The sequence below is a fragment of the Cyclopterus lumpus genome, chromosome 24 (assembly GCF_009769545.1).
Source record: "Cyclopterus lumpus isolate fCycLum1 chromosome 24, fCycLum1.pri, whole genome shotgun sequence".
Lineage (NCBI taxonomy): Eukaryota > Metazoa > Chordata > Actinopteri > Perciformes > Cyclopteridae > Cyclopterus > Cyclopterus lumpus.
The window spans coordinates 3,222,400-3,249,193 of record NC_046989.1 but is presented as its reverse complement, the minus strand read 5'-3'; the positions used below and the strand labels follow the sequence as shown (position 1 = coordinate 3,249,193).

General features: G+C 45.7%; 2 protein-coding genes across 7 annotated transcripts in view; one reads left to right on the top strand and one right to left on the bottom strand.

Annotated features, from left to right (window-relative positions):
- The first annotated feature begins 1 nt into the window (after position 1).
- On the top strand, positions 2–21,163 carry cenpe (centromere protein E). 6 transcript variants are annotated; one of them, XM_034528199.1, is made up of 58 exons: positions 2–203; positions 1,021–1,133; positions 1,272–1,361; positions 1,471–1,589; positions 1,688–1,807; positions 2,434–2,515; positions 2,604–2,671; positions 2,748–2,822; positions 2,904–2,955; positions 3,081–3,168; positions 3,551–3,680; positions 3,876–3,995; positions 4,100–4,252; positions 4,348–4,495; positions 4,597–4,696; positions 5,237–5,666; positions 5,774–5,848; positions 5,994–6,062; positions 6,467–6,598; positions 6,791–6,968; positions 7,073–7,227; positions 7,776–7,943; positions 8,179–8,283; positions 8,383–8,550; positions 8,636–8,776; positions 8,972–9,193; positions 9,303–9,395; positions 9,470–9,553; positions 9,827–9,940; positions 10,028–10,246; positions 10,354–10,446; positions 10,524–10,607; positions 11,667–11,780; positions 11,868–12,086; positions 12,194–12,286; positions 12,364–12,447; positions 13,506–13,619; positions 13,707–13,925; positions 14,033–14,125; positions 14,212–14,295; positions 14,575–14,688; positions 14,776–15,006; positions 15,516–15,599; positions 15,895–16,011; positions 16,118–16,339; positions 16,509–16,571; positions 16,878–16,958; positions 17,074–17,199; positions 17,299–17,469; positions 17,575–17,769; positions 18,030–18,239; positions 18,325–18,510; positions 18,865–19,041; positions 19,121–19,221; positions 19,308–19,405; positions 19,562–19,697; positions 19,844–20,151; positions 21,004–21,163. In XM_034528199.1, exons 1-58 carry the CDS (start codon positions 148–150, stop codon positions 21,078–21,080), a joined length of 7,761 nt encoding a protein of 2,586 aa, XP_034384090.1. In that variant the 5' UTR covers positions 2–147; the 3' UTR covers positions 21,081–21,163. The 6 variants fall into 6 exon arrangements, with proteins under 6 accessions (XP_034384090.1, XP_034384092.1, XP_034384094.1 ...); XM_034528200.1 differs by lacking the exon at positions 8,179–8,283 and having other exon boundaries at positions 30–203; positions 7,776–7,793; positions 8,401–8,550; XM_034528201.1 differs by lacking the exons at positions 15,516–15,599; positions 15,895–16,011; positions 16,118–16,339 and having other exon boundaries at positions 14,776–14,994.
- si:ch211-243j20.2 (uridine-cytidine kinase-like 1) overlaps positions 21,107–26,794 on the bottom strand; it is a 13,742-nt gene continuing 8,054 nt past the window's right edge. Inside the window, 9 exon segments of the mRNA XM_034528252.1 lie at positions 21,107–22,026; positions 22,028–22,058; positions 22,532–22,688; positions 22,773–22,880; positions 23,032–23,154; positions 23,268–23,330; positions 24,395–24,488; positions 24,693–24,791; positions 26,385–26,401. Coding sequence (XP_034384143.1) covers positions 21,990–22,026; positions 22,028–22,058; positions 22,532–22,688; positions 22,773–22,880; positions 23,032–23,154; positions 23,268–23,330; positions 24,395–24,488; positions 24,693–24,791; positions 26,385–26,401 — 729 coding nt within the window. The 3' untranslated portion in view covers positions 21,107–21,989.

Here is a 26,794-nt window from a genome sequence, read left to right as displayed (position 1 = left end):
TGACGTCCACCAATAGAAACCAAGCGGGACCATTTGAAACGGCGAAGAAGGAGAGAAACGCTCGCGCCAGTCGGCGGTCCTCTCTAAATGCTAGGTTAGCTAGGTTGGAGTTTATCCGTCGGTTCTCTGTGACTCTCAAAGAGAAGAATGGCGGAAGAGTCAGCCGTTAAAGTGTGTGTTCGTGTCCGTCCCCTTATTGAGAGGTAAGTTAAGTTACCGAACGCTAACGTCAGTCAGGAGCTAACGTCTGTTACCGAACGGTAACGTCAGTTAGGAGCTAACGTCTGTTACCGAACGGTAACGTCAGTTAGGAGCTAACGTAAGTTACCGAACGGTAACGTCAGTTAGGAGCTAACGTCTGTTACCGAACGGTAACGTCAGTTAGGAGCTAACGTAAGTTACCGAACGGTAACGTCAGTTAGGAGCTAACGTCTGTTACCGAACGGTAACGTCAGTTAGGAGCTAACGTAAGTTACCGAACGGTAACGTCAGTCAGGAGCTAACGTCTGTTACCGAACGGTAACGTCAGTCAGGAGCTAACGTCTGTTACCGAACGGTAACGTCAGTTAGGAGCTAACGTAAGTTACCGAACGGTAACGTCAGTTAAGAGCTAACGTAAGTTACCGAACGGTAACGTCAGTTAAGAGCTAACTTAAGTTACCGAACGGTAACGTCAGTCAGGAGCTAACGTCAGTTACCGAAGGGTAACGTCAGTTACTGAAGGGTAAAGTTAGGTCAACAATGTCCTGTTCAATGGTTTGCCGGCCCTCCACTACTTGTCGGGCCTAACGCCCTTGAACAGGACATTATTGACGATCCAGTACTGCCTCTCTTAATTATAATTTAATATAGACTTTTCACGATATGAGTTCTCTCCAAACATGTTGTTTTTGCCGAGGTTCCAAACCTCATAAAATCATCGGGGATGTTGGAAGAAATTCCGCCTGAACTGAATTCTCACAAAGCAACATAAACTTTGCCACCTGACTCGCATCTTAATTGTTGCGTCTTACATTACAGGGAAGAAAACGCTGCGTTGGAGAACGCAGAGCCCGTACAGCTGTTTTGGAAAGCTGATAAGAAATCGATTCATCAGATCGATGAGGGGAATTCCACCAAGAGCTTTGTTTTCGGTATGTTTTGCAGCACGTGCAGGATTAAGAGATGCAGTTCACTTGTTGTTGTTTTTATTGTGTGGCTCCTTTTGAGATGTCTGGCACCGTCACACAGACATCTGCTATACATTCACCGTCCTGCTCTTTTGTCCACAGACCGTGTTTTCACCGCAGATGAAACCACCAATCAGCTCTACCAGGACATCGCAAAGCCCCTCGTTGTGTCCACCGTCGAGGGATACAATGGTATGTAATGGAAACGGGATGCAGTCGAATACAATGTGTTGCTCCATTAACTCTCTGCAGCTGGTGTTTATTTTTAGGTGTGTGTATCTAATCGGTGCTTGATCCATAGGCACTGTATTCGCTTACGGACAGACTTCCTCAGGGAAGACTTTCACCATGATGGGGAGCGACCGCAATCACGGAGTAATCCCTCTGGCCGTGGAGGACGTCTTCCAAACGATTCAAAATGTAAGAATTTAATCCGGTTTGATGCCAAAGTTGGTTTTGTGGAGTAGTTATTATTATTTATTTTTTTCTAACTAAGGCACTTCTCTTTTGACCAAAAGTGTCCGAAGAAGGAGTTCCTTCTGAGGGTCTCGTACATGGAAATTTACAATGAAACTGTGAGCGATCTGCTCGTTGACAGCTGGAAGAGAAAACCCCTGGAAGTCAGAGAGACCATCAATGTAAGTGGGCTATTTACAAGATTTGGGGTTTGGTGGCATTTTATAAAATCTTAATTCTTTATGGTATGTTTTCAGGTCTAGTGTTTAACATTTACACTCTTCAATCATTGAATTTAGCTCTGTGATGATTATCTATTGGCCAAGATGGCAGAAATGTTTTTTAGTGGTGGCCTTTTATTAAACTTCACAAACTAAAAATGTCAAAACTTGGGAGACGGTGTCTTTACAAAGCCGTAAAAATGAAAGACGGCAAACAAACACATTTAATGTAATCAACAACTAAAAGTTCTGTGGACGATAAAAGGGTTTGGTGTCTTTCAGAAAGCACAAGAGTAAAATCATGACAGTTGTTATCTCAGCCTGGAGACTCAACGTGTTCAATGGAAATCTTTTAATTTTAAACTGGCTCAATGAGGAATTCTAACAGTTTCTATGGGTAGGTTTTCAGAGTTTAAATATCAGAGAAGAGCCCCTCTTTTAAGAGGTGATTTAAATGATAACACTGGGCCTAAGCTTTTTAGTAACATACTTTTCAAGGAGCATACTTTAAAGTCAAGGATTCCTGAAACCCTGAGAACATCCACTTTCCTCTTTTACATGATCACTGTGTCTTGATGAACATGCAGAAAAACATCTTTGTGGCCGACCTGACTGAGGAGCTGGTTACGTCTTCTACACAAGCGCTCGCCTGGATTCGTAAAGGAGAAAGTAAGATCGCTGAACACGAGACTGATCGCTTCAGGGTTTAAAACGCTGCCGACCGCGTGTAACAACCAATGTGTTCTCTGCACCGTAGAGAACCGCCGCTATGGGAAGACCAAAATGAACGAGCGGAGCAGCCGCTCGCACACCATTTTCAGAATGGTGAGCGACGCCCCGACACGCAGGAAGTAACGTGTAGGATTCTGGGCTTTTTCATGATTTGGTTTCCTCTTTTTAGATCCTGGAAAGCAGAGAAAGTAGCGAAAATGCAGAAGGCGAAAATGCAGATGGAGCCATTATTGTGTCTCATTTAGTAAGCTAGCTCTTTTTTAAATTTTTTATTGTGTGTGTTTTATAATCACTTGTTCACCAGCAATGTTGCTTCATCTTCTAGAATTTAGTTGATCTGGCTGGATCTGAGAGAACAAGTCAAACAGGAGCTGACGGTAAGATGGAGTTCACTTCATATGTTTCTGAATGAAGCCCAGGCCTGAGGCCATGTTAGTTTACTGGTTGCACACCACACTCTGTACTGGGTTATAATAATAATCCATCTGTTTTCATGTCCTAGGCACACGCTTCAAAGAAGGTTGCAATATCAATCGCAGCCTGTTCACGCTCAGCCAAGTGATCAAGAAACTGACCGATGAAAGTCAGAAGTGAGTAAACACACCCTCCTCTGCTTGTCCTCAAATAACTGATAATTGTTCTGATTTATCTTCCAATAACGCTCTGTAACACATTTTCATCATCTGATTCATCCGTGTTGAAATGATCCCTCTTCCTGCTCCAGGCGCAAAGGATTATGACCACTTTCTTATTCTCTGTATAAAAAATTTTAAAAAAGTTAGCTGAAAGAAAGATAACATTTTGGGAAATGTGTATTTATTTGCTTCATTTCCAAGAGTGACATGAGAAACACAGTTTTCAGCATTTTCGCTGTCGCCATCTTGAATCTCTTAAATTTATTTATTTTTTAACGCCTGGTTGAACATCAATTCGAGGACCGTGCTGACATTTGCTAAAACTCTCTTCCTTCAGGGGCTTCACCAACTACAGAGACAGTAAGCTGACCCGCATCCTGCAGAACTCCTTGGGTGGAAACGCAAAAACAGTCATCATCTGCACCATCACTCCTGTCGCTCTAGATGAGACACTCAGCACTCTGCAGGTTGGTGAAATATGCACGGTTAATATATACATTTTATTATACAATCCTATTGTAAAGCTTTATTTTTCTAGGGTTGGCTCTTTTCCACTGTACATGCAAGGCTTTCAGTTGGATGTCGTCTGTCCTTGAATGTTAGAGCAAACATGAGACTGAGAAAATGAAGCAGATGTTTCACAAAGTCTCTCTTTGTGTTAGTTCGCCAGCACTGCAAAGAAAATGAAGAACGACCCTCACGTGACAGAGGTGTCTGATGACGGGGCTCTGCTCAAAAGGTATCGCAATGAAATTGTAGACCTCAAGCGACGGCTTACTGAGGCAAGTGGTTTTTATTTATTTGTATTATTTATTTAGCCATGTGCCGATCACTGAAAGTCCCATTTTCTTCCTCCCCCACTGACCTGTGTGGGACCTTCCTACAGGTTTCTTCAGTCACTCAGACCACAGCGACGGAGAAGAAGGTTCTTTCCCAGCTGATCCAAGAAAAGGATCAGCTCCAGAGAGAACAACAGGACAGGATCAGAAATCTGACCAAACTGCTGGTCACCAGCTCCAACCTGGTTCCTGTTCGAAAGGTGAGCCAAAATAACACCGTAGTTGAAGCTCGGCATTCTCCGAAGTATCCTAGTTGTAATGACTCTATTCCTTTTTTTTCTTCTTTTTTTTTAAGTTGCCAAAACGCAGGGTAACGTGGGGAGGAAAGATGATCCGACTTGGCCGACCGTCTGCGTGTGAAGGTCCATCTGACCTCAGCTTTGCCGATTCTTTCACTCGGAAGCGAAAGGCAGAAAGCTCCTGTCTGATGGATCTGTGTGAAGGTGAGGAGGAACCACAGAGAGCATATGCACTCTGGAAAATGACCATCCCCCTAATGAGTCTGAGATATTTATTTTTTAAATGCCTACACGGTGCGTTTCAGACGACGAGGACTTTGACTCCCAATGGGAGATTCCCGGTGAGCCTTCAGACGACATGGACATGAGTCAGAGCTCTGTGACCGTTCGAAGCTTTGGGAACAGGTGAGGGTCCTTTTTTATACTGTCGGTTAGAGGAGTTTTCACTTGAAAGACGGCTAATTTAACTATTTGAATCATTCAGGACTGATTGTGTGAGAACTGTATCATGAGTTGGAGCTTTGTGGTCCTCTGGGACATACGGGACACGTCATAGTTTTCACGACAACCGTTCATGTGATGGCCTTCAAACGAGTGAGAATAGATGAGTTTGGGAAAATTAACTGCAACATGAATACTTTCTGAATGCATTGTTTGTAAACCTTCCCATAACACTGTGACATGTTACCTAATTTATCCATGAGACTAAGTTTAGTTTCAAATGACACAAGTGGAGTGTATCGAAGCTGCCCCTCAATCTCCAGATTAAGCTCCTCCATCCTTTCTATTCTACAGTTAGTTGTGTGGCTTGTCGTCTTTACTGTATATTTGTACCGTATACTCCAGCTGCTATATGTGGAACAAAACCCTGGTGTTTGAGTGTCTATACGCAGTTTACAGTTGGTCATACTTTAGTCATCTGTATGGTTTTTATCTTTTTTCCAGCCCCAAAGACTTTGTGTCTCCAGACTATATCCACAAGCTTTCAGGGAAAGTGTCCCACCTGGAGCACCAGCTGGATATAGAGAGTCTGCACAAAGAGGAGGCCATGACGAGGGCAGAGGCATCCGATGGCCGAGTGGCCGAAATGGAGCTGCAGCTGCAGACGGATGCCCATCAGAAACGGGAGACCCTGGAGAAAATGCAGAGGGCTGCCGAGCTGGAGCTGCAGCTGCAGACGGAGGCAAAGGAGGCCAATGAAAAGGTGGAGATGTTGACAGCCGAGCGAGACTACCTGAAGCAGGAGATCGGGATGTTCATCGAGGAGACGGAGCGCCTGGAGAACGAGAACGCCGTTCTGTCAGAGGAGATGGCGGAGAAGAAGGAGATGGACGAGTTCAGATCTCTGGAGGAGGACTTCAGGAAGGGGCACGAGGTAATCTCTTTGATCCCATTCAGACGCCACTTAAAGTGCTTAGATTAAAGGAGAGCTGGGTGTGCCGAGTGGGGCTGTGCTCATTCTGTTTGTGCGCTCTCTCTCAGAATGACATGCAAAACGAAATCTCTGAACTGAAGAGGGCCGTCGAATCCTCTGAACTCCAATGTCTGGAGCTCCAGGTAAGAATTTAATCTGAATATTCAGTTCATGTTAAGATATTGAGGAAGAAGTGGTTGTTTTATTATTCATAGAATTAAAAGCCAAACTGTAAGATTGTAGCCGTTTTGTTAAATACTCTTCACATGTTTTTTGTGTCTTTTCAAGAACAAACTAGAAACTTTGTCTGAGGAGCTGCAGAAGAAAACTGAATTTGTAAAGGAACTTCAGAGTATGGTATGTGTTTTAATTGTTCTCTTAGTAACTTAATAAATATAAAGGCATAACATGGCTGTTTTAGCAGAGATATGCAGACATACAGTTGTGTGTGTGTGTGTGTGTGCTACTAAACTACGGGCCCAGATAGTATCAAGGGAGGCTTTAGTGAGCCGTGTCTGGTTAAGATGTTTGCAGTGTGCCGTATTTCTGAGCTTCAAATTCTTGTCGCTTATCTTAGAAATAGTTTTATTGGCATGCTATGATCATGTGCTCGCTTGTACTGACAATTGAGGGTTTAAACTGCAAATGTTAATAGTTTGCAAGTGAAATGTCGGCGGAAGCTGAAGTTTGAGCTCCCACCGAGCGGATCAAATAATAAAGCGGGGAGTCGCCGAGCTAATCGTCACGTTTCCGCCCTGCAGAGCGGGAAGGACCTGGTGCAGGAGGTGGCGACGCTCCGGCGCTCGTTGAACGACGCCGAGGGGCTCAGCAGAGACACGAAGAAGGAATGGGCTCACCTGCGCAGCAAAAACATCGCCGTGGAGGAGATGAACGTGAGTGGGATTGGCACACGCAGCCGTCGGTAGTCTGAACATCTACTGTTGGGATGTTGAACACGGTCTAACTTCACGTTTGGCAATATAACAAAAAGTACAGGTTGTCTTTTAAAAAATAGTGGAAAAAAAAAAATCAATCCTTTTTCAGGCAGTCCAGGAAATGTTTGTATTTGCTCGTCCCCTCTCCAGGTGACTCTGAGCGCCAACTCCAAGAAGATGGAGGCCGAGGTGAACGGCCTGCGCGGTAAGCTGGAGACGGAGAAGTCGCGAAACAGAGCGCTGCAGAGCGACCTCCAAAAAGAGCTGAACGTGGCGTTCGACGAGAACACCAAGCTCACCGCTCTGCTCGACGGAAAAGTCCCCAAAAGTACGTGTCAAATGTCTTCTCCGGCGAACCCGAGTCGCCGACTTCGTACAGAAACACCCACTCGGTGAAACCGGATGAGAGTTGTACGATTCTCCGTTCTCCAGATCTGATGGACGGCGTGGAGCTGGAGAGAACTGTGGCCCGGCTGAACCGAGAGCTGACGGCGTCTCATGAGGCAGAAGGAGCCCTTCGAGCTCAGCTGGAGGAGCTCGCCTCATTCCAGACTCTTCCGGATAAGGTGGAGGATCTGACCAAGCAGGTGAGTCCTCCGAGCATCCTCTGAGAACGGTGTTGATGGGTCGTAAGAGGTAAGGGAAACGCCTCTGCTACCCCAAAAAATGTGCTCCATTAGTGATATTTAAATATTGTAGATGGAGTTAGAACCGGAATCAGCCGATGCGTGTGTTCTTTTTAATAGTGTTCACACAGACATCTGTTAGGAATAGGATCTTTATTACTCAAAATATACTAAAATAACTAAACGTATCTTCAGTTGCTGATGCCTGGTCAGTGTTAACGATCATCAACTTATTATTTAACTGTCCCGTATTTTAAGGACGATAATACAAAAACTTTGCTCGGGACATCGGGACTCCCACAAAGTCTTATGAGTGAGCATCACTATGATATTTAAATTGGAGATGACCTGATTGTTGGATCACTTGGAGACTCGGACGCTTCATTCCTTGTCAAGTCGGACACCTTTTTGCCGTTCTCTGGTTATTGTTGGTTCAAGCATTAGAAACTTGTGGTTAGTGATCCCACAAATGTAAACCTTCAAGTTTTAATGCATTTGGATGCGTGTAGCTGAATGAGCTGACCGAGGAGCTTCAGCGTGTGCGCGATGAGAAGGACGCTCTCCTGTCTGAGCAGAGGAGCTCTGCAGAGGAGGCGGAGCAGCTGCTCTCCACAGTCGCATCGCTCACTGCAGAGAGAGACCAGCTCACGAGGAACCTTCAGGAGAACGTGGAGATGGTGAGTCCACGCATTGTGAATGTATCTGAAACATTTTATGATGACTTTATTTTATGAAAACGGCTTTCTTTTTTATGTTTCTCAAACGACTCAAATCTTTACAAATATTTCTGAAATTCTATCCATTCGGTTGGTTTCCCTGAGTTGTTGCCGCCCCTTTTTTTTTTTTTTTTGAAGTTCACAGCGACTTCTTCGTGTCCCTCTTCAAAAGCTCTACATCTTCTGTCATTTTTAGGCTGCAGAGACCCAACTTCTACTACAATCTCTCCAAGAGCAGAGTCGAAATAACTCTGATCTGGAGAAACTCTCTGAGCAGAAGGAGTCTGAATTCGGGGAACATGTGAGTGAAACTGTAGTTAAAAGCAGGGTGTTTTTTTTTTTTTTCCTTTTCTTCTAAACTTCAATGTCCTGACTGACGGTTGGAAATCAAATCCAACAGATCCTGGGTCTGTCACAGGAGCTTCAGCGTGTGCGCGATGAGAAGGACGCTCTCCTGTCTGAGCAGAGGAGCTCTGCAGAGGAGGCGGAGCAGCTGCTCTCCACAGTCGCATCGCTCACTGCAGAGAGAGACCAGCTGCAGACGGACATGCAGGACAACGTGGACATGGTGAGTCCACGTTTTTAAAAATGCAGAAAGAAGCCGAGAAAAGAATATCTACATATTATGTATTCCTTTTTTTAAAATCAAACAGATGATTGAGAATCAGCAAGAGCTGAGGACGGCCCTGGACAAGACTCGAGAGCAGAAGGAGCGGATCGCACAGCTGGAGACGGCACACACATCCAAACAGGAGGATTCACCCAGTGCACAGACGGAGGAGCTGCAAACGCTTGTAAGAGTCTGGGTGCTTTTAGAGAAATTAAATCTTGTATGGTGTTAATTACAATACTTCTGTGCTTACTTTAGCTTTCAAAGAATTCTATACTAGTGCCAATGCATACAATATCCTTTATTCAGTACTTGCTAATAGTATAAACCACACAAACTCATTTTGAATAACAATCGTGTCTCTTTTCTGTCCGGACAGATCCAGAGGCTGACTGAGGAGCTGGAGGGTGTTCGAGCGCAGAGAGACGGTCTGTCGTCTGAGAGGACGGCCGACACTCGGACCTCCAGAGAGGAGACGGAGAGGCTGCAGAGCAGAGTGACGTCTCTCAGCGAGGAGAGAGACCAGCTGCAGGAGACTCTGGAGGCACTGAGGCAGGAGAAGAGGCAGCTCAGAGCGGAGCTGGAGGACCGGATGGAGACGGTGTGTTAATATTGGCTCTTTCTTGTTTGTTAATTTTGATTTATTTCATTTTTTTTCCCAAACTCTGCCTAGAAAGAAAATGACAAAAATCATGTTTTTACTGTCGCAGTTTGCACTCGCCCAAAGTGGGTTTAACCAGCCAGAAAAACTGACCTCAGAACCTCAACCACATGATGAGGATGTAACCCGTCTTCAGCAAGAGGTAAGTCTTGTTGTTGTTGTTGTTGTTCTCTTCATGGCAAACATACGGATTAACACCAGCCGTATCCTCCCCAGATAAATGAGCTGCAGGCTACTTTACAGGCCGTCACTGAGCAGAAGAGCCAGCTGGAAGTTGACCTGCAGCGTAACGTGCAGACGGTGAGGGGAAGCTGTTCCTTTTCAAACATTTGGGGATTTAAGTGCTGAAGCTCTTTAACGTAACTGGCAGACTTTTATATATATTTTTTTATATATATATATATATATATATATATATATATATTTATATTTATTATTACATCATATAAACCAAGAGAGGCAACAACATGTCTGTTCCTTGTGTCGTGTTTCACTTAAACTGCATCCTTCAGTCTTCCTTTTCAGAAGCACTGTATCCCCTTTGATGTTTACAAAGTGTTCTCCTATTTTTAGGCTGTAGAGACTCAGGTTCTTCAATCTCTTCAAGCGGAGCTCCAAGAGCAGAAGCAACTTTACTCCGATCACATGACGCTCTGTGAGCAGAAGGAATCTGACTTGGATCAACAGGTGAGTTGAATTATGTCTTCTTTTTAAAACTTCTCCTTAATTGTCGGTGTTGTGATTGCAAGTTGGAACATCTTCTCATGTCAACAGACCGAGACTCTGACGGAGCAGCTTGAGAGTGCACGAGCAGAGAGGGACGCCCTGTTGGCAAAGGAGAGCGTCTGTCAGGCCTCCAGAGAGGAGACGGAGAGGCTGCAGAGCAGAGTGACGTCTCTCAGCGAGGAGAGAGACCAGCTGCAGGAGACTCTGGAGGCACTGAGGCAGGAGAAGAGGCAGCTCAGAGCGGAGCTGGAGGACCAGATGGAGACGGTGTGTTAATATTGGCTCTTTCTTGTTTGTTAATTTTGATTTATTTCATTTTTTTTCCAACTCTGCGTAGAAAGAAAATAACAAAAATCATGTTTTTACTTTCGCAGTTTGCACTCGCCCAAAGTGGGTTTAACCAGCCAGAAAAACTGACCTCAGAACCTCAACCACATGATGAGGATGTAACCCGTCTTCAGCAAGAGGTAAGTCGTGTTGTTGTTGTTGTTGTTGTTCTCTTCATGGCAAAGATACGGATTAACACCAGCCGTATCCTCCCCAGATAAATGAGCTGCAGGCTACTTTACAGGCCGTCACTGAGCAGAAGAGCCAGCTGGAAGTTGACCTGCAGCGTAACGTGCAGACGGTGAGGGGAAGCTGTTCCTTTTCAAACATTTGGGGATTTAAGTGAGATCACACTGCCAGTTGTGTTAAAGAGCTTCTGCTCACAGACCTTTTTATATATTATTATTATTATTGTTATATCTTTTAAACCAAGAGGCAACAACGGGTCCGTTCCTTGTGTCGTGTTTCACTTAAACTGTATGTAGCCCCCCTTCTCAGTTGCTGTTCTAGTCAGGGGCCTCATACCCGACCCCTGTTGCATGGGAGGTGCATTGAACAGGGTCTACTCAAAATATCACTAAACTGTCGGTGTGGGCTCAACTCCCATGCATTTATATAAATAAATATATATCCCATGTTAAATCTCTTGTTTTGGTTAAATATAGCAGGATGCTAACACTGGAATTTCACTCAGACACAAGAGATACCACATCAACATGTATTCTAACACAAAACAATGACTCACAGAGTGTAACAAGAAACCCACAATATTACCCGGGTGTTAACAGTCTGTGCTGGGGTTCCCTATGCTGGCACGTTTGTTGGAACTCATGTAAATCCTCCTGCGGGGTCAGTACTCACGGTCCCCAGAGAGCCATTTGATACAGTCCCAAAAGAACCCTGGAGTCCAGCCGGAAGCGCGATGATCACAGGAAACTCCGTCCTGCCTCCCGGTGTCTCGCCGGCTGCGTCGTCCTCAGCGAACCCCTCGCGGGTTAGCTGCTAGCTAGTCCGCTGCTAGCTGGTCCGCTGCACTCCGACCACGCTTCCAACACGGCTCACTGTCCTCCGTGTCGTTGCTCCTCCACGCCAATCACAACCCTCGGCTCGAGCTCACGATAACGCACCTCTTCTCCCACTCTGAACCCCTGAACTCGCCTTTCCCCCTTCTTCTGATTGGTTCCCCACCCTGTGCACACCTGAACCAGCCCAAAAAAAGCCGGGACACTACCGAACTGATAACAGAAAGGACCACACCACATGTAACCAAATTAGCATGGCGCTACATGTATCCTTCAGTCTTCCTTTTCAGAAGCACTGTATCCTCTTTGATGTTTACAAAGTGTTCTCCTATTTTTAGGCTGTAGAGACTCAGGTTCTTCAATCTCTTCAAGCGGAGCTCCAAGAGCAGAAGCAACTTTACTCCGATCACATGACGCTCTGTGAGCAGAAGGAATCTGACTTGGATCAACAGGTGAGTTGAATTATGTCTTCTTTTTAAAACTTCTCCTTAATTGTCGGTGTTGTGATTGCAAGTTGGAACATCTTCTCATGTCAACAGACCGAGACTCTGACGGAGCAGCTTGAGAGTGCACGAGCAGAGAGGGACGCCCTGTTGGCAAAGGAGAGCGTCTGTCAGGCCTCCAGAGAGGAGACGGAGAGGCTGCAGAGCAGAGTGACGTCTCTCAGCGAGGAGAGAGACCAGCTGCAGGAGACTCTGGAGGCACTGAGGCAGGAGAAGAGGCAGCTCAGAGCGGAGCTGGAGGACCGGATGGAGACGGTGTGTTAATATTGGCTCTTTCTTGTTTGTTAATTTTGATTTATTTCATTTTTTTTCCAACTCTGCGTAGAAAGAAAATGACAAAAATCATGTTTTTACTTTCGCAGTTTGCACTCGCCCAAAGTGGGTTTAACCAGCCAGAAAAACTGACCTCAGAACCTCAACCACATGATGAGGATGTAACCCGTCTTCAGCAAGAGGTAAGTCGTGTTGTTGTTGTTGTTGTTGTTCTCTTCATGGCAAACATACGGATTAACACCAGCCGTATCCTCCCCAGATAAATGAGCTGCAGGCTACTTTACAGACCGTCACTGAGCAGAAGAGCCAGCTGGAAGTTGACCTGCAGCGTAACGTGCAGACGGTGAGGGGAAGCTGTTCCTTTTCAAACATTTGGGGATTTAAGTGAGATCACACTGCCAGTTGTGTTAAAGAGCTTCTGCTCACAGACCTTTTTATATATTATTATTATTGTTATATCTTTTAAACCAAGAGGCAACAACGGGTCCGTTCCTTGTGTCGTGTTTCACTTAAACTGTATGTAGCCCCCCTTCTCAGTTGCTGTTCTAGTCAGGGGCCTCATACCCGACCCCTGTTGCATGGGAGGTGCATTGAACAGGGTCTACTCAAAATATCACTAAACTGTCGGTGTGGGCTCAAAACTCCCATGCATTTATATAAATAAATATATATCCCATGTTAAATCTCTTGTTTTGGTTAAATATAGCAGGATGCTAACACTGGAATTTCACTCAGACACAAGAGATACCACATCAACATGTATTCTAACACAAAACAATGACTCACAGAGTGTAACAAGAAACCCACAATATTACCCGGGTGTTAACAGTCTGTGCTGGGGTTCCCTATGCTGGCACGTTTGTTGGAACTCATGTAAATCCTCCTGCGGGGTCAGTACTCACGGTCCCCAGAGAGCCATTTGATACAGTCCCAAAAGAACCCTGGAGTCCAGCCGGAAGCGCGATGATCACAGGAAACTCCGTCCTGCCTCCCGGTGTCTCGCCGGCTGCGTCGTCCTCAGCGAACCCCTCGCGGGTTAGCTGCTAGCTAGTCCGCTGCTAGCTGGTCCGCTGCACTCCGACCACGCTTCCAACACGGCTCACTGTCCTCCGTGTCGTTGCTCCTCCACGCCAATCACAACCCTCGGCTCGAGCTCACGATAACGCACCTCTTCTCCCACTCTGAACCCCTGAACTCGCCTTTCCCCCTTCTTCTGATTGGTTCCCCACCCTGTGCACACCTGAACCAGCCCAAAAAAAGCCGGGACACTACCGAACTGATAACAGAAAGGACCACACCACATGTAACCAAATTAGCATGGCGCTACATGTATCCTTCAGTCTTCCTTTTCAGAAGCACTGTATCCTCTTTGATGTTTACAAAGTGTTCTCCTATTTTTAGGCTGTAGAGACTCAGGTTCTTCAATCTCTTCAAGCGGAGCTCCAAGAGCAGAAGCAACTTTACTCCGATCACATGACGCTCTGTGAGCAGAAGGAATCTGACTTGGATCAACAGGTGAGTTGAATTATGTCTTCTTTTTAAAACTTCTCCTTAATTGTCGGTGTTGTGATTGCAAGTTGGAACATCTTCTCATGTCAACAGACCGAGACTCTGACGGAGCAGCTTGAGAGTGCACGAGCAGAGAGGGACGCCCTGTTGGCAAAGGAGAGCGTCTGTCAGACCTCCAGAGAGGAGACGGAGAGGCTGCAGAGCAGAGTGACGTCTCTCAGCGAGGAGAGAGACCAGCTGCAGGAGACTCTGGAGGCACTGAGGCAGGAGAAGAGGCAGCTCAGAGCGGAGCTGGAGGACCAGATGGAGACGGTGTGTTAATATTGGCTCTTTCTTGTTTGTTAATTTTGATTTATTTCATTTTTTTTCCAACTCTGCGTAGAAAGAAAATAACAAAAATCATGTTTTTACTTTCGCAGTTTGCACTCGCCCAAAGTGGGTTTAACCAGCCAGAAAAACTGACCTCAGAACCTCAACCACATGATGAGGATGTAACCCGTCTTCAGCAAGAGGTAAGTCGTGTTGTTGTTGTTGTTGTTGTTGTTGTTGTTCTCTTCATGGCAAACATACGGATTAACACCAGCCGTATCCTCCCCAGATAAATGAGCTGCAGGCTACTTTACAGGCCGTCACTGAGCAGAAGAGCCAGCTGGAAGTTGACCTGCAGCGTAACGTGCAGACGGTGAGGGGAAGCTGTTCCTTTTCAAACATTTGGGGATTTAAGTGCTGAAGCTCTTTAACGTAACTGGCAGACTTTTATATATATATATATATATATATATATATATATATATATATATATTTTTTTTTAAATTTATTTATTATTACATCATATAAACCAAGAGAGGCAACAACAGGTCTGTTCCTTGTGTCGTGTTTCACTTAAACTGCATCCTTCAGTCTTCCTTTTCAGAAGCACTGTATCCCCTTTGATGTTTACAAAGTGTTCTCCTATTTTTAGGCTGTAGAGACTCAGGTTCTTCAATCTCTTCAAGCGGAGCTCCAAGAGCAGAAGCAACTTTACTCCGATCACATGACGCTCTGTGAGCAGAAGGAATCTGACTTGGATCAACAGGTGAGTTGAATTATGTCTTCTTTTTAAAACTTCTCCTTCATTGTCGGTGTTGTGATTGCAAGTTGGAACATCTTCTCATGTCAACAGACCGAGACTCTGACGGAGCAGCTTGAGAGTGCACGAGCAGAGAGGGACGCCATGTTGGCAAAGGAGAGCGTCTGTCAGGCCTCCAGAGAGGAGACGGAGAGGCTGCAGAGCAGAGTGACGTCTCTCAGCGAGGAGAGAGACCAGCTGCAGGAGACTCTGGAGGCACTGAGGCAGGAGAAGAGGCAGCTCAGAGCGGAGCTGGAGGACCGGATGGAGACGGTGCAGACTGAGGTAGGAAGAGAAGAAGAAACGTTGCACAGGTGCATTGATATCTGGCATTTATGCACTGCAGGTATTTCCCGCTACTGTATAATTCAAGTGAGCAAACTGTGATGTTGTGAATTGGTATCGCACGTCTTTATGCATCCGACTGCGATCATTCCGGCACAATCCATGAACAAGAGACAAGAACAGTCTTCATAATGAGCTGGCTTGGAAGAAGATGATCTATTTCCTGTTTTGTTTTTCTTAATATTGGATCCTTGACACCCATCAGCTCGGTAGATGACGTTTCTTTCTGTTTGTTGCCACGTTTGGTTTTAAATTCCCTCCATCGTAGAATTCGACGATGACGCAAAATTATCACGGCCACTTACGTAATATTCGCTTCTGGCGTGCTGCTACACGGCTAACTTCACACTTGCTCTCCTATGTGGCGTTAACAAAAGTCCTCTGTGTCGTGATGTTTGTGTTTTTATACGTGGAGGGTGAGTAATGGCCCCCAGTATCTGCTCCACCAGGTCACACGGCTGAATGCGTCTCTGCAGACCGTGAGCGAGCAGAGGAGGCGGCTGGAAGAGGATCTACAGCGCAGCGTGAACACGGTGAGGCAACCGGCCGTCGACACGCACTCAGTAGAAACCTTTCGTTTATCAAAGATGAGCCTTTTTAAGAAGTCATGCAGCATAAACAACATCAATCTCACTCAAATCAGGCTTTACTTTGCTGCTATCTGGCATTTTTTTGGGCAGTTTCGTACTTTCTGTGTTTTAAAAAAAAACTTTGTTTGATATTTTTAGTTCGAAGCATCGCCAAGTTTATCGTTTCCCGAACTGTTGACCTCCCGATGACTCATTTTCATATTTAACTTGCTGAAGTTACACACTTTTGTGTTTTCAGGCTTCCTCGACGCAAGAGCTCGTGAAGTCACTCGAGGAGGAGCTGTGTGAACAGAAGCAGGAGAACTCTGATCTGGAGCGACTGCTCCAGGAGAAGGAACGCTCGTTGGATCGACAGGTTGGCGTCTAACACTTCACCACAACAACAACAACAACAACAACAACGTGCTTTCATGAAACTGGTTTTCAGAAGCGGGGGACAAACCTTCTCCCCGTCCTCGCAGATGTCGACTCTGACCGAGAAGCTGCAGCTGGTGGAAGCGGAGAGAGACGCTCTGCTCTCCGAGAAGGACGCCGGCTGTCGGGCCTCCAGAGAGGAGACGGAGAGGCTGCAGAGCAGAGTGACGTCTCTCAGCGAGGAGAGAGACCAGCTGCAGGAGACTCTGGAGGCACTGAGGCAGGAGAAGAGGCAGCTCAGAGCGGAGCTGGAGGACCGGATGGAGACGGTGATGCTTTATTTTAGTGTATTGTGTGTGTATTGTAACCTTGTTTGCTGCTGCTACAAATACACCCCCCCCCCCCCCTGGAGATGAATGAAGTAACTTTGTTGCTACATTAAAGTCATCGACGGCTTCAAAGCTCCTCTTTTGTTAATTTCTGTTCTCCAACCTGCAGATCTCAGTCGTCCAGGAGAAGTTGAGCGAGCAGGAGAGGAACCAACGAGAGATGCAGCAGACGGTCGGTCCAAAGAGTTTATAGAGGAGCAGTTGGGGAAATAGGCTTATTTATTTGGGCTTGTATGCGACTCAAAAGATTTTAAATTTACGGAGACGACAGAAAATATTATGGTTGACGAATAAAAAGTGTGTAAAGTGACGCGTTGTGGTTTTAGGGAGTTTATCTGTACTCTTCATTATTGTTTGGATAAAACGCATCACTCAGACGATGGGTGGTCTCTAACACGGCTCCTCTGGGTTCTGGTTCTGGTTCAGAACGAGTCCCCGTGCCCCTCAACATCAGCTTCTTGTCTGCTGCTGTTTTCAGGTGCAGCAGCTCGAGGAGCAGCTTCGGTTGAACAAGCGGATACGAAGTCGGGCTCGAGTCGAAGCCGACGCCTCGCAGCAGGTTCGTTAACGGGCCGACTGAACCCAGTTTGAGGTTCTCCAGAGAAGAGCCATATGTACGTAAGATTGTAAAAGTTTTGCATAATTCTGATGTCCTTTTTTCTTTTTCTTTTCAGTTGCTCGGCGACGCGACCGCGACCGTCTCGGCGCTCGGAGATCAGGCGAGCGGCTCGGATCCGAGCGCCAGTGGACTCGAGGACACGCCGTCCTCGCGGCTGCAGGACTCTACTAGGCAGCTGCAGGTAGCGTCCCCGACGGGTCTGTTTGTTATGAGCAGCTGAGAGGCAAAGACATATTAACGCGTTGCATAGAGCTCTGATGCCACTGAACTATCGTTGCAGGAGTCCTTGAGAAGGTTCCAAACCTTCATAGACCTTTGTGCCAAGCAGAACGCCAACGTTCTGGTCAACGTGGAGGACGATCTGAGCTATCTACCAAAACCCACCTCGGACGCCTTCAGCGCCGTCAGTCAGCTGGAGCGTCAGATGTCTCAGACTCTGGGAGACTTTACGGTAAATATCAACGTATTCCCACCTCCACACCACCATTTTAAATCTCGTTACCGTCGTGTCCTCTCTCTATAACACGTGGTCGTCGTCCCCCCCCCCCCTCCTCAGGAGCGCGTGCAGGCGCGAGCGGAGTGCTACAGGAATCTGTTCGAGCAGTTGGCGAAGAAAGATTTGGCCGTTTTTGAGCAGAGTCGTCTGCAGGATGTGCTGCTGTGCCGAGCGCAGGAGGAGGACCAGGACGTCCACGCGCTGCGGGGCGGCCGGCTGGCGGAGCTGCTGGCCAAGAGGCAGCTCCAACTGCAGGTGAAAGATCCCCGTCACCTCCACACATTAAATAAAAGAGAATCCTGATGCTTTACACACACACACACACACATTATTTCTGGCATCGTCGTTTCTATATTTTCTGTTGTCGTTGCATGTTTCTATCTGATTGGCAAACATCTTGACTTTGTCTATTTTTCAGTCAAATTTCTCACTGAAAAAAATCTAAAGTAAAAACCAGAGACGGGAGAATGAACCGTCAACTTTTCTGACGACTCCCTTTTTTGCTTCTTTTTTAGAAAATGTCCAACGTCCTGGAGGCGCTCCGGGCCACCATGGTTTCCTACGCCGACAAGCTGTCGGCTGAGCTCGGCGTCAAGGAGCGGTTCAAGGAGCGGCTGACGGCCTTCTTCAGCCGGCAGTACAGCGACAGCAAGCTGCTCGGCATCTTGACCAGCGAGCTGGACCACAGATCCGCCATGGCACACACCACGAAGACGACCCTGCAGGTAGTCTTTGACCTCCCTCTCTCCGATCCTCAGCGTCTGCATCGCTGGTCTCTCTAGTGTCTCACGATCCACCCGACTCCTGCAGGCCATCATGGACAAACTCAACGGTCCGTGTGAGGAGCTGAAGCAGCTGGAGGCTCAAGCCGACGCTCGGCTCCGAGAGGAGAGCAGCAAGACCTCCTCTCTGCTGCAGGCGCTGGAGGGGGCTCCTCTGAAGACGGACCGCCAGCAACTGGTGCTTCAGCTCCAGCAAACGAAAGAAACCATCAAAGTATGTCGAACGTATCGGTTCTTCGTGTCCTTTTTGTTTACGAGCTCATAAGCTGCGAGCAGATCCGAATCAATATCCATACCACAAGGAGAAGAGAAGCTTCTGAGTTACTCGGTTCCTTTTCAATTGTGGATTAATCCTCTTCTACGAATGCACTATTCCTTCCAGTTTGAGTTAGTTTGCTAAAAGCTACAGAGACCAGCTGTTTAAGGAAATGAAACCACTGTAAACATCTGGCGCTCATCGTGGGACAATGTAGCTTAAACAAGTCCGTGGATGTTGTCTCCATGCAGCAGCTCCTGTCTCCAATGTCCCATTTTGCAGATGTTTGACGGCTTCGTTTCCGTTCTTCAGGCTCTGCACGTGCACATCGAGCAGCTGGAGGAGGCTCGGCTCAAAGCCAGCAGCCGGGTGTCCAACCACAAAGAGGCCACCCAGCTGCTGCAGACGGAGCTGCAGGACAGCCGCGCTCAGGTCCAGGAGAAGGACCACGCAATCCAAAGCCTCAAGAGCAAACTGCGCCAGTCCGAGGTTCATTTTCAGTCCCACCAAAAGCCTTTTATATGTATGCAGCTGCTGTACTTAGAATATTTGTTGTTTTCTGCTTTAGAAAAATGCGTCGCCCAGCGCTGTTGAGCTGGAAAACCTCCGGACTAAACTGTTCAAGGTGGAGCTGCAACTGAGTTCAGCGTCTGATGAACACAAACGAGAGTAAGAGCTGATTAGTCGAGGAATGTTTCTCCCCACGTGAACATCGGCCGTCCCCTTTAGTAACACGGACCGGGTTTTGTCCTCAGCATCCAGAAGATGAGCTCACTGCTGAGCGAAAAGGAAGAGTACGTGAGGAAGCTGAAGGAGACTTTGAGGAAAACCCAGCAGGAAGGAGAGGACTCGTGTAAGTTTGTTCTTTTTCATCCTCTGGAGACGAGTTGTTTTCAAATCGTGTATTTTAGTTTTAACGGTTTCTGCCGTTTTGAAAACCTCGTGGTTCAGGTTTAAGTCCTCGGTCGGCTTCAGTAGCATTTTTTTTTTTTCCCCGTGTTGACTTCAGTCCTGCAGGGCGAGGACCTCCATGCCAGACTCACCAACCCCAGAGGCTCGGTGATCAAGACCAGCATTCAGCTGGAGAACACCAAACTGGAGGAGGAGGTCAAACGGCTTCAACTTAAAATCTCCGAGCTGGAAAGGTGAGAAAACGTGTCTAATTCTAGCTCAAGAGCGCTCTGCGTCTCTTAGCCCTCCTCCATCACCTTGTCACCCCTCCATCACCTTGTCCCCCCCTCCATCACCTTGTCCCCCCCCTCCATCACCTTGTCCCCCCCTGTCGCGGCAGCTCGCTGTCCAGCTCGCGGGACGACATCGGCAAGTGGAAGCGCAAAGCCGTCATGCTGAGGGTGAAGGGCAAGGCGGAGCTGGACAAGCCGTCGTCGCCCTGCACGCCCACCAAGAGGGGCCTCTCCGTGACCTCGGACGCCTCCAACTTCTTCGGCTCGCCCAAGAAGTTGGCGGTCGCTCCCAGGAAGGTCCCGGACTCTCCGACCGTCTCGCTGCCGGACTCCCCCAAGAGCAGATTCTCCGACCTGCTGTCCAGAAGCTACCCCAAGCAGTTCTTTGACAACTCCAACCTGGGACTGGTTCCAGGTCAGCCACCCCCCTCCTCCCCCCCCCACGTCTTAACGTTCGCCTCTCTGGTTATCGTTTGTCTCGTAGCCGTAATGTCGTAAAGACCCCCAGCTGTTTGTGTTCGCCAGAGATCGCCGATGTTCCCGATCAACCCGACGCAAAGACGGGTAACCGCCGTAATATTCACCACGGAGGGCGTTATTGGTTTTATTAATGGACGCCACGAGGTGTCGGGCCTGAAGGTCTGAATCGGGCCTGAAGGTCTGATTTGGAACAATTTTGAATAATTTCAGTCAAAACATTTGATTCATAATTTCAAGTTAATTAAATTGGAGAATATTCTGTTCACTCTTTTGAGAAATAGAATAGAAATGCGGCGGCTGAATTGGAGCCAAAGGTGCTAAAATATTTAGTCTCCCCTTGTCGGCGTAAAATATAAAATACACCGACATACAAATACTTAATTAAAATATGTGCATGTCAAAATAATGTCATATTAATATAATTATGACGAGACATAAGTTTGTCATAGTGAGTCACTATTTAGAGATGCTTTAAATTGACTTATTTACAGTTTTACCCTGATTTAAATATTATGATAATACATTATTAGGACTTCCTTCCCTTTCCTGGTAAACTAGTCATCTAGTTTTACAATAGGATTATTTTTTTGACCACATACACCAATTTTCTATAATTATTTAATGGGTCTGAAAGTCGACCACGTCAAATGAAAAACTCTCAATTCATAGTTCAAAGGGTGGAGGTGTAGCACTGCGGTGCCCTGTTTGTTCATCAGGGGTCACGGGTGGAGGCTGGTTATGGGATGTCAGATGTTCCTCGAGTCCTGACGAGTCTTTTGTGTTTCAGAAGCGGCGCCGGCGGAAAGAAAAGAGGATTGGTGGCCGATGTCTCCAAAGCAAGAAGAAATGTGTAAAACGCAGTAACGGGATCCATAATCTGTGCAATCATGTTAAATGTCTTTTATCTTTTATTCTATAATGTAATAAAGAAACATTAAGTCAAGTAATTGATTCTCATTCACACTCAATACTGATACAGGATGTCAACACAGTACAGATGACCTTAATAAAAGTAGCCTCTTCTCATGAGTGACAGCAAAGGCTGGAGACCTGCCTCAACTGCGTTGCCTTCAGGGAGCGTGGGAATTATTACTCAATACTTTTTATATACACGCCAGATTCACGAGATTAGCTTTCTGCACTTTTAACAATTCAAACTTTCCCAACACTGCTGGATGGAAAACAACTGGCTGATAAATACAAGACCACCAAAGACCTGGACCATAAACTGGGCCTCAGTACCAGTGGATGGGTTCTGGTTCTGGTCTAGAAACACTGATTTTCTTGCAGTTTACCTGGTTACTTCAGTGTAACAATAAAACACAATTTATTGCTTATGCAACTTGGATAGCAAAGCTAAGTAGACTTAATATTCCAATACAGAGACTCTTGTTTTTAGTGCAGAACAATCGATTGATCACTGAAGAACTTCTTTAACTGCTGTTGAACAAAGTAAAAGCTTCCCGACTAACGTTCAAACTATTTATTTATTTACAACATTTGAAGGCAAAAAGAGACTCCCGGGTGTTTGAACGCGACATTAAAGACGATATTTACAACATCAAATCGAGAGTTTTTGAGATTGCAGCGGAATAAATACGAACGTCCCTGAAGGTCACGCTGACTTTGGTTTTAAACTTTCTGTAAACTTGGCACCAACGGGGGGGAATCTCCACTTCGCCTCCATTGACCTGCCGTCGATCACGATGTCGCCGGAGCAGCGAGGGGTGAAGGACTGTTTTTGCTTCTGTAACAACCCCCCCTCCCCCCCCCTCAGAAGTCCATCCCATCATCACTTTCACACCAGTCTGTCGGTGCCGAAGTACCGATCTCCAAAGTTACCTTTGGAAAAATGAAAAGGAAGGAGGGGGGAAATTTAAAAAAAGGTAGATTAAGTGTTTTAGTTCTTTTATGGAAAAGGATGCAATCTGCAACCTCACCACTGGATGGCGCTACATCCTACACACTGAAATTAGGTTTCCTTTATAGTAAACTTTCCCTGTGTTGATTCTGGCGCCCCCGTGTGGACTAAAGTGGTATCGTCTCTGAGCACCAGACTCAGTCCTGGTTCCCCCCCCTCTGAAAGGCCTCGTCTACTCATGCAGGTCATATAGAAGATCAGGACTAGAACTGATACTGGTTCAGGACCAGTTAAAGGTTCCTCAGAGTAACTCTAAATAAATACTTTATTATTTAATATTAAGGGATTAAAGGTAACATGATAGTTCTACTGTCTGGCATCTCTGACTGTTTACATTCATAAATAGATTGTTTTTAAAAAGTTAGAAGCCCGAGGAACCAGGAACCCGCCTCACCGATGCCCGGTATGATGTGGAACTGGTCGTTGACCTCCTTGTCCACGGCGGTGGTGATGATGCGGACCTTGGGGAAGGCGTAGGCCACCGAGTGGACGCCCATCTCCGCCATCAGCAGGGACGACAGGAAGATCTTGTCCTCCGCCACGTCGTGGTCCTTCAGGGGGAGGAGAGGATGTCAATTTAAAAAAAAAAATGGAGACGCTCTGACCAATGGAAGCAGTCGGGGGGGTCGACCTACCAGCAGCACTCTGACGGCCATGAGAGCAGCAGCTCCGGTGGACACGGTGCTGTCCATCAGGATGACGTAGTCCTCACTGATGTCTTTGGGCAGACGGAGGTAGTGCAGCTAAAAAAAAGACAAGATAATAAAGTTTAATCAAAACAAAATAAAAGAGTGTTGACGCTCTACTGAACATGACTTCAGGGTTTGTGGCCTTTTTTCTTCACAAGTTGCTTATTCGTCCATCTTGTCTGTAGTTATTATAATATTTGGGTACCTCTGGTTCTCCGGTGTCGTGGTTGGTCTGGATGAGGATCTTTCCCAGTCGGATGTCTTTGCACACGGCCATCAGAGCCTGCTCCATCGTCTCCCCTGCCCTCAGGATGGAAACGCCTGTGATCTACACACACACACACACACGCACACACACACGCACACACACACACACACACACACAAATGAACTCAAGCTCGTCGACCACAAACGCAACACGACACACTCGTTCAGACGTACTCTTTTGCCGCTCAGCCTCCTGCCGTCGTAGATGCCGCCCTGAGGCGTCTCCACGGATACCGGCTGGACGAAGACGAAGAGGAAACAAAAGAGGAAGATTTAAAATAAAAAAAAAAAATTAAAAAAAACACCACGAAATAAACCCGCCGAATGTTATAAAGCCGTTAAAAATAAGAGGAGTTCAAACTGTTGTTATGGAAACTACAAATTGATCCATGTTTTGTGGAACAGATTAAGATATTGTTGTAATTACGTAATGTGTTAATTGAGTCTTTTAACTTGTTTATCGAGATAAAAAATTCTGTCCACACGTCCTTTGTTTTTCAAAATATCTTCATCCACACTAGAATATTTGGACTGCGGAGGAGTGACGGAGACCTGTCAATCACAGTAAGCCCCGCCCTAAAGCATCCCCTGCTTTATGGTCTGTTTGACTCTAAATGTCCATAATTTACTAAATGAACATCACGCTGTATTGAAGAAGACTTGAAACTAGAGATTGAGACCAAAAACTAATGTTTACAATGTTTACTGAGGGAATACATCAAGAGAAGTAGAGTCATTTATATAGACTTCTATACAACCAGAGGAGTCGCCCCCTGGTGGTCAGGAGAGAGAATGCAGCTTTAACACATGAAGCATAGACTTCTATACAACCAGAGGAGTCGCCCCCTGGTGGTCAGGAGAGAGAATGCAGCTTTAACACATGAAGCATAGACTTCTATACAACCAGAGGAGTCGCCCCCTGGTGGTCAGGAGAGAGAATGCAGCTTTAACACATGAAGCATAGACTTCTATACAACCAGAGGAGTCGCCCCCTGGTGGTCAGGAGAGAGAATGCAGCTTTAACACATGAAGCATAGACTTCTATACAACCAGAGGAGTCGCCCCCTGGTGGTCAGGAGAGAGAATGCAGCTTTAACACATGAAGCATAGACTTCTATACAACCAGAGGAGTCGCCCCCTGGTGGTCAGGAGAGAGAATGCAGCTTTACAACATGAAGCATGGTCTGGGTCTGGCCTAAAAGTCCCGCATCATACCCGCCCACCTGAAGGTAAAACCAAGATGCAATAACAATACGCAGAATGGAAAATGTACTTTATTTATATTGCAAAGAAGAACTCACCTTGAGAGGCAGGAAGGAGAGGGCGTGCTCTATGAGGAGCCTCATTAACCTCTTGGAGTAGAAGATGAACTCGTCTCTGTTCGTATCCTTGTTCCTGCAGAAACACGCAGAAGACGGGGAAAAAAAGATCGGTAAGAAAACGACAGCCGCTCGATCGATGAGCGCCGGGGAGTGAAAGTCGGGGTCTCGTCTCTTCACGAGCGACACGACGTCACCCGAGCACCCGTTAAGTTTGAAGCAGTTTCCAGAAGGCGTTAGGTGCATGTGTGTGTGTGTGTGTGTGCGTGCGTGTTCAGACCTGATGATGGTGTGCATGCCGTGCACCTGCGGCGTGCACTCCATCACGCTGAGGGTTTTGGGTAACGGCTGACCCTGGTGAGCCGAGGCCAGAGCCGATCTGTGGAAGTCAAAACACAGGTTAGTTATTTTCATTTATTTATAGAAATAATATATATATATATATATATATATATATATATTTATATATATATATAAATAAATAATATATATATATATATATATATATATAAATAAATAAAATATATATAATATATATATATATATATATATAAATAAATAAAATATATATAGACGACAGGAAGTGAAAAAGTAAGCATGCTGGAGACTTGCTACACAAAGCAGATGTTTACCTCTAAAGTTCTTCCTCAGAACGAGTTGGACTACAAATAAAATAATCTGTTGTCCAACTGGATTCTTTATGAACAACAAAAAAGATTGAACGCACTTCATGCAAAAATAAGAAATGCAATTCCCCTAAAATAAGCAAAAAACACTTTAAAAACACTTTTAAAAGTTTAAAAACACTTTTAAAAGTTTAAAAACAGCGTAAATCAGTTCGCTGCACGCTCAGCGCTTTAACCACCACGAGGGCAAACGAGTTTCATGCTTTCCTGCAAAAACAACAACAACAACAACAACAACTTTTGCCATTTTGTCAAAAGCAAAACGAGCACGTTGGCTTTTCAGTCAGTTTTAAGACGAGTGCATAAAAAAAAACACTAAACGAGGCGAGCCTCACATGTCCCAGCGGAGCTTCCTCTGAAGACGGTGACAGATATAAAAATATACATGTGTGTGTGTGTATATATATACACACACACACACACAAGAAAGGAAGGACAAGAAAAGACACAAACATAAGAGGAGAAAAGAAGAGAAAGAACAGCGTTTAAATTATTTTTCGTCCCGTTGCTTTAAGTGTGACGGAGAGGGGAACGGGTTCTGCGGGTTCTGCAGGTTCTGCGGGTTCTGCAGGTTCATCGCTCCGCTTCACGGACACTTTGTGATGAAACCATGCAGGTTTTTTTTAATTTTTTTTACCTGCAGTTTAAATGTGACATTTTCCACCCGTTATGTATTTAAGTATTTCTGCACAGACTCCGTAAACAGTTTTTGATGCCGCATCAAAGCACATTTATTCACATTTATTCACATTTATTTTAGGTCTCGGCGTCTTGGGGGGATCTTCTTTTCTCATTATTATTAATATATTTTTTTTAGAGGTAACAAAATGGTTAAATTTAGCTCAACATCCTGTAAAACAAAAGGGGCGTCAACCTAAAGACGTACGAGACATAATAAATATCAGCTGCATCTTCAGGTTTCCATCTTTCAGATGACGTATACAACATAACACGTTAAAAGTAGGTTAAAGCATAAACGGGTTATTTTGGTCGTAAACACAAACGACGTATTGATGTTTATTTGTTCTTTTGAGACAGTTTATCTCATTAATAAAACGTGTCCCGGAGTTAGACAGACGAATAATAAATAATAAATAAAGCTGCGGGGTCGGACCACTGAGACCTGAAAGAAAGTAAACCCAAAAGACACGATGGATTTGTTTGTGTCGTCATCCGAAGACAACAAATGGAATAATTGTCTCGTTTGTTTTAAACTGAAAATAGATTAGAAGCAGGAGGGAGAGGAATAAGAAGCCGTGGAGATAATTAAGGAGCACCAGTCGTACCTCACGGTGATCTCACGCTGGAACGGTTACGCAGCATTCAGCCAGCGAGAGGAGCACAAACATGAGGGGGGAAAGAAAAACAACAACAAACGTGAGCCAATCGTCAACGAAAAAAACATCCACAAAACAAACAAATGTTTGTTTGTTCAAATTAATTAATGACAACATGCTAAATTAAAAAGAAAAAAGTTTCAACCCGCTCATAAATGTGCGTTGCTACATTTTAATGATTAAGGTTGGATAAAGATTGTGTTATAAGCTTGTTTTAGAGCTGGAAGTTAAACTAAATATATACTTTATATCGCCGTGAAAACATATATATATATTTTTCTCCACACTGTGGTGGTTAAACCGCGTGATTAAGCCCCCGGCATCTGTCCGTTACGCCACCGGTACGCGTCCCACTAGTG

Excerpts from the sequence above, each read along its gene's own strand:
- cenpe (XM_034528199.1), top strand. The coding sequence starts at position 148 with ATGGCGGAAGAGTCAGCCGTTAAAGTGTGTGTTCGTGTCCGTCCCCTT. Across the intron at positions 7,944-8,178 it reads TTCAGGAGAACGTGGAGATG|GCTGCAGAGACCCAACTTCT; the intron begins GTGAGTCCACGC and ends TGTCATTTTTAG. Across the intron at positions 13,926-14,032 it reads TGGAGGACCAGATGGAGACG|TTTGCACTCGCCCAAAGTGG; the intron begins GTGTGTTAATAT and ends TTACTTTCGCAG.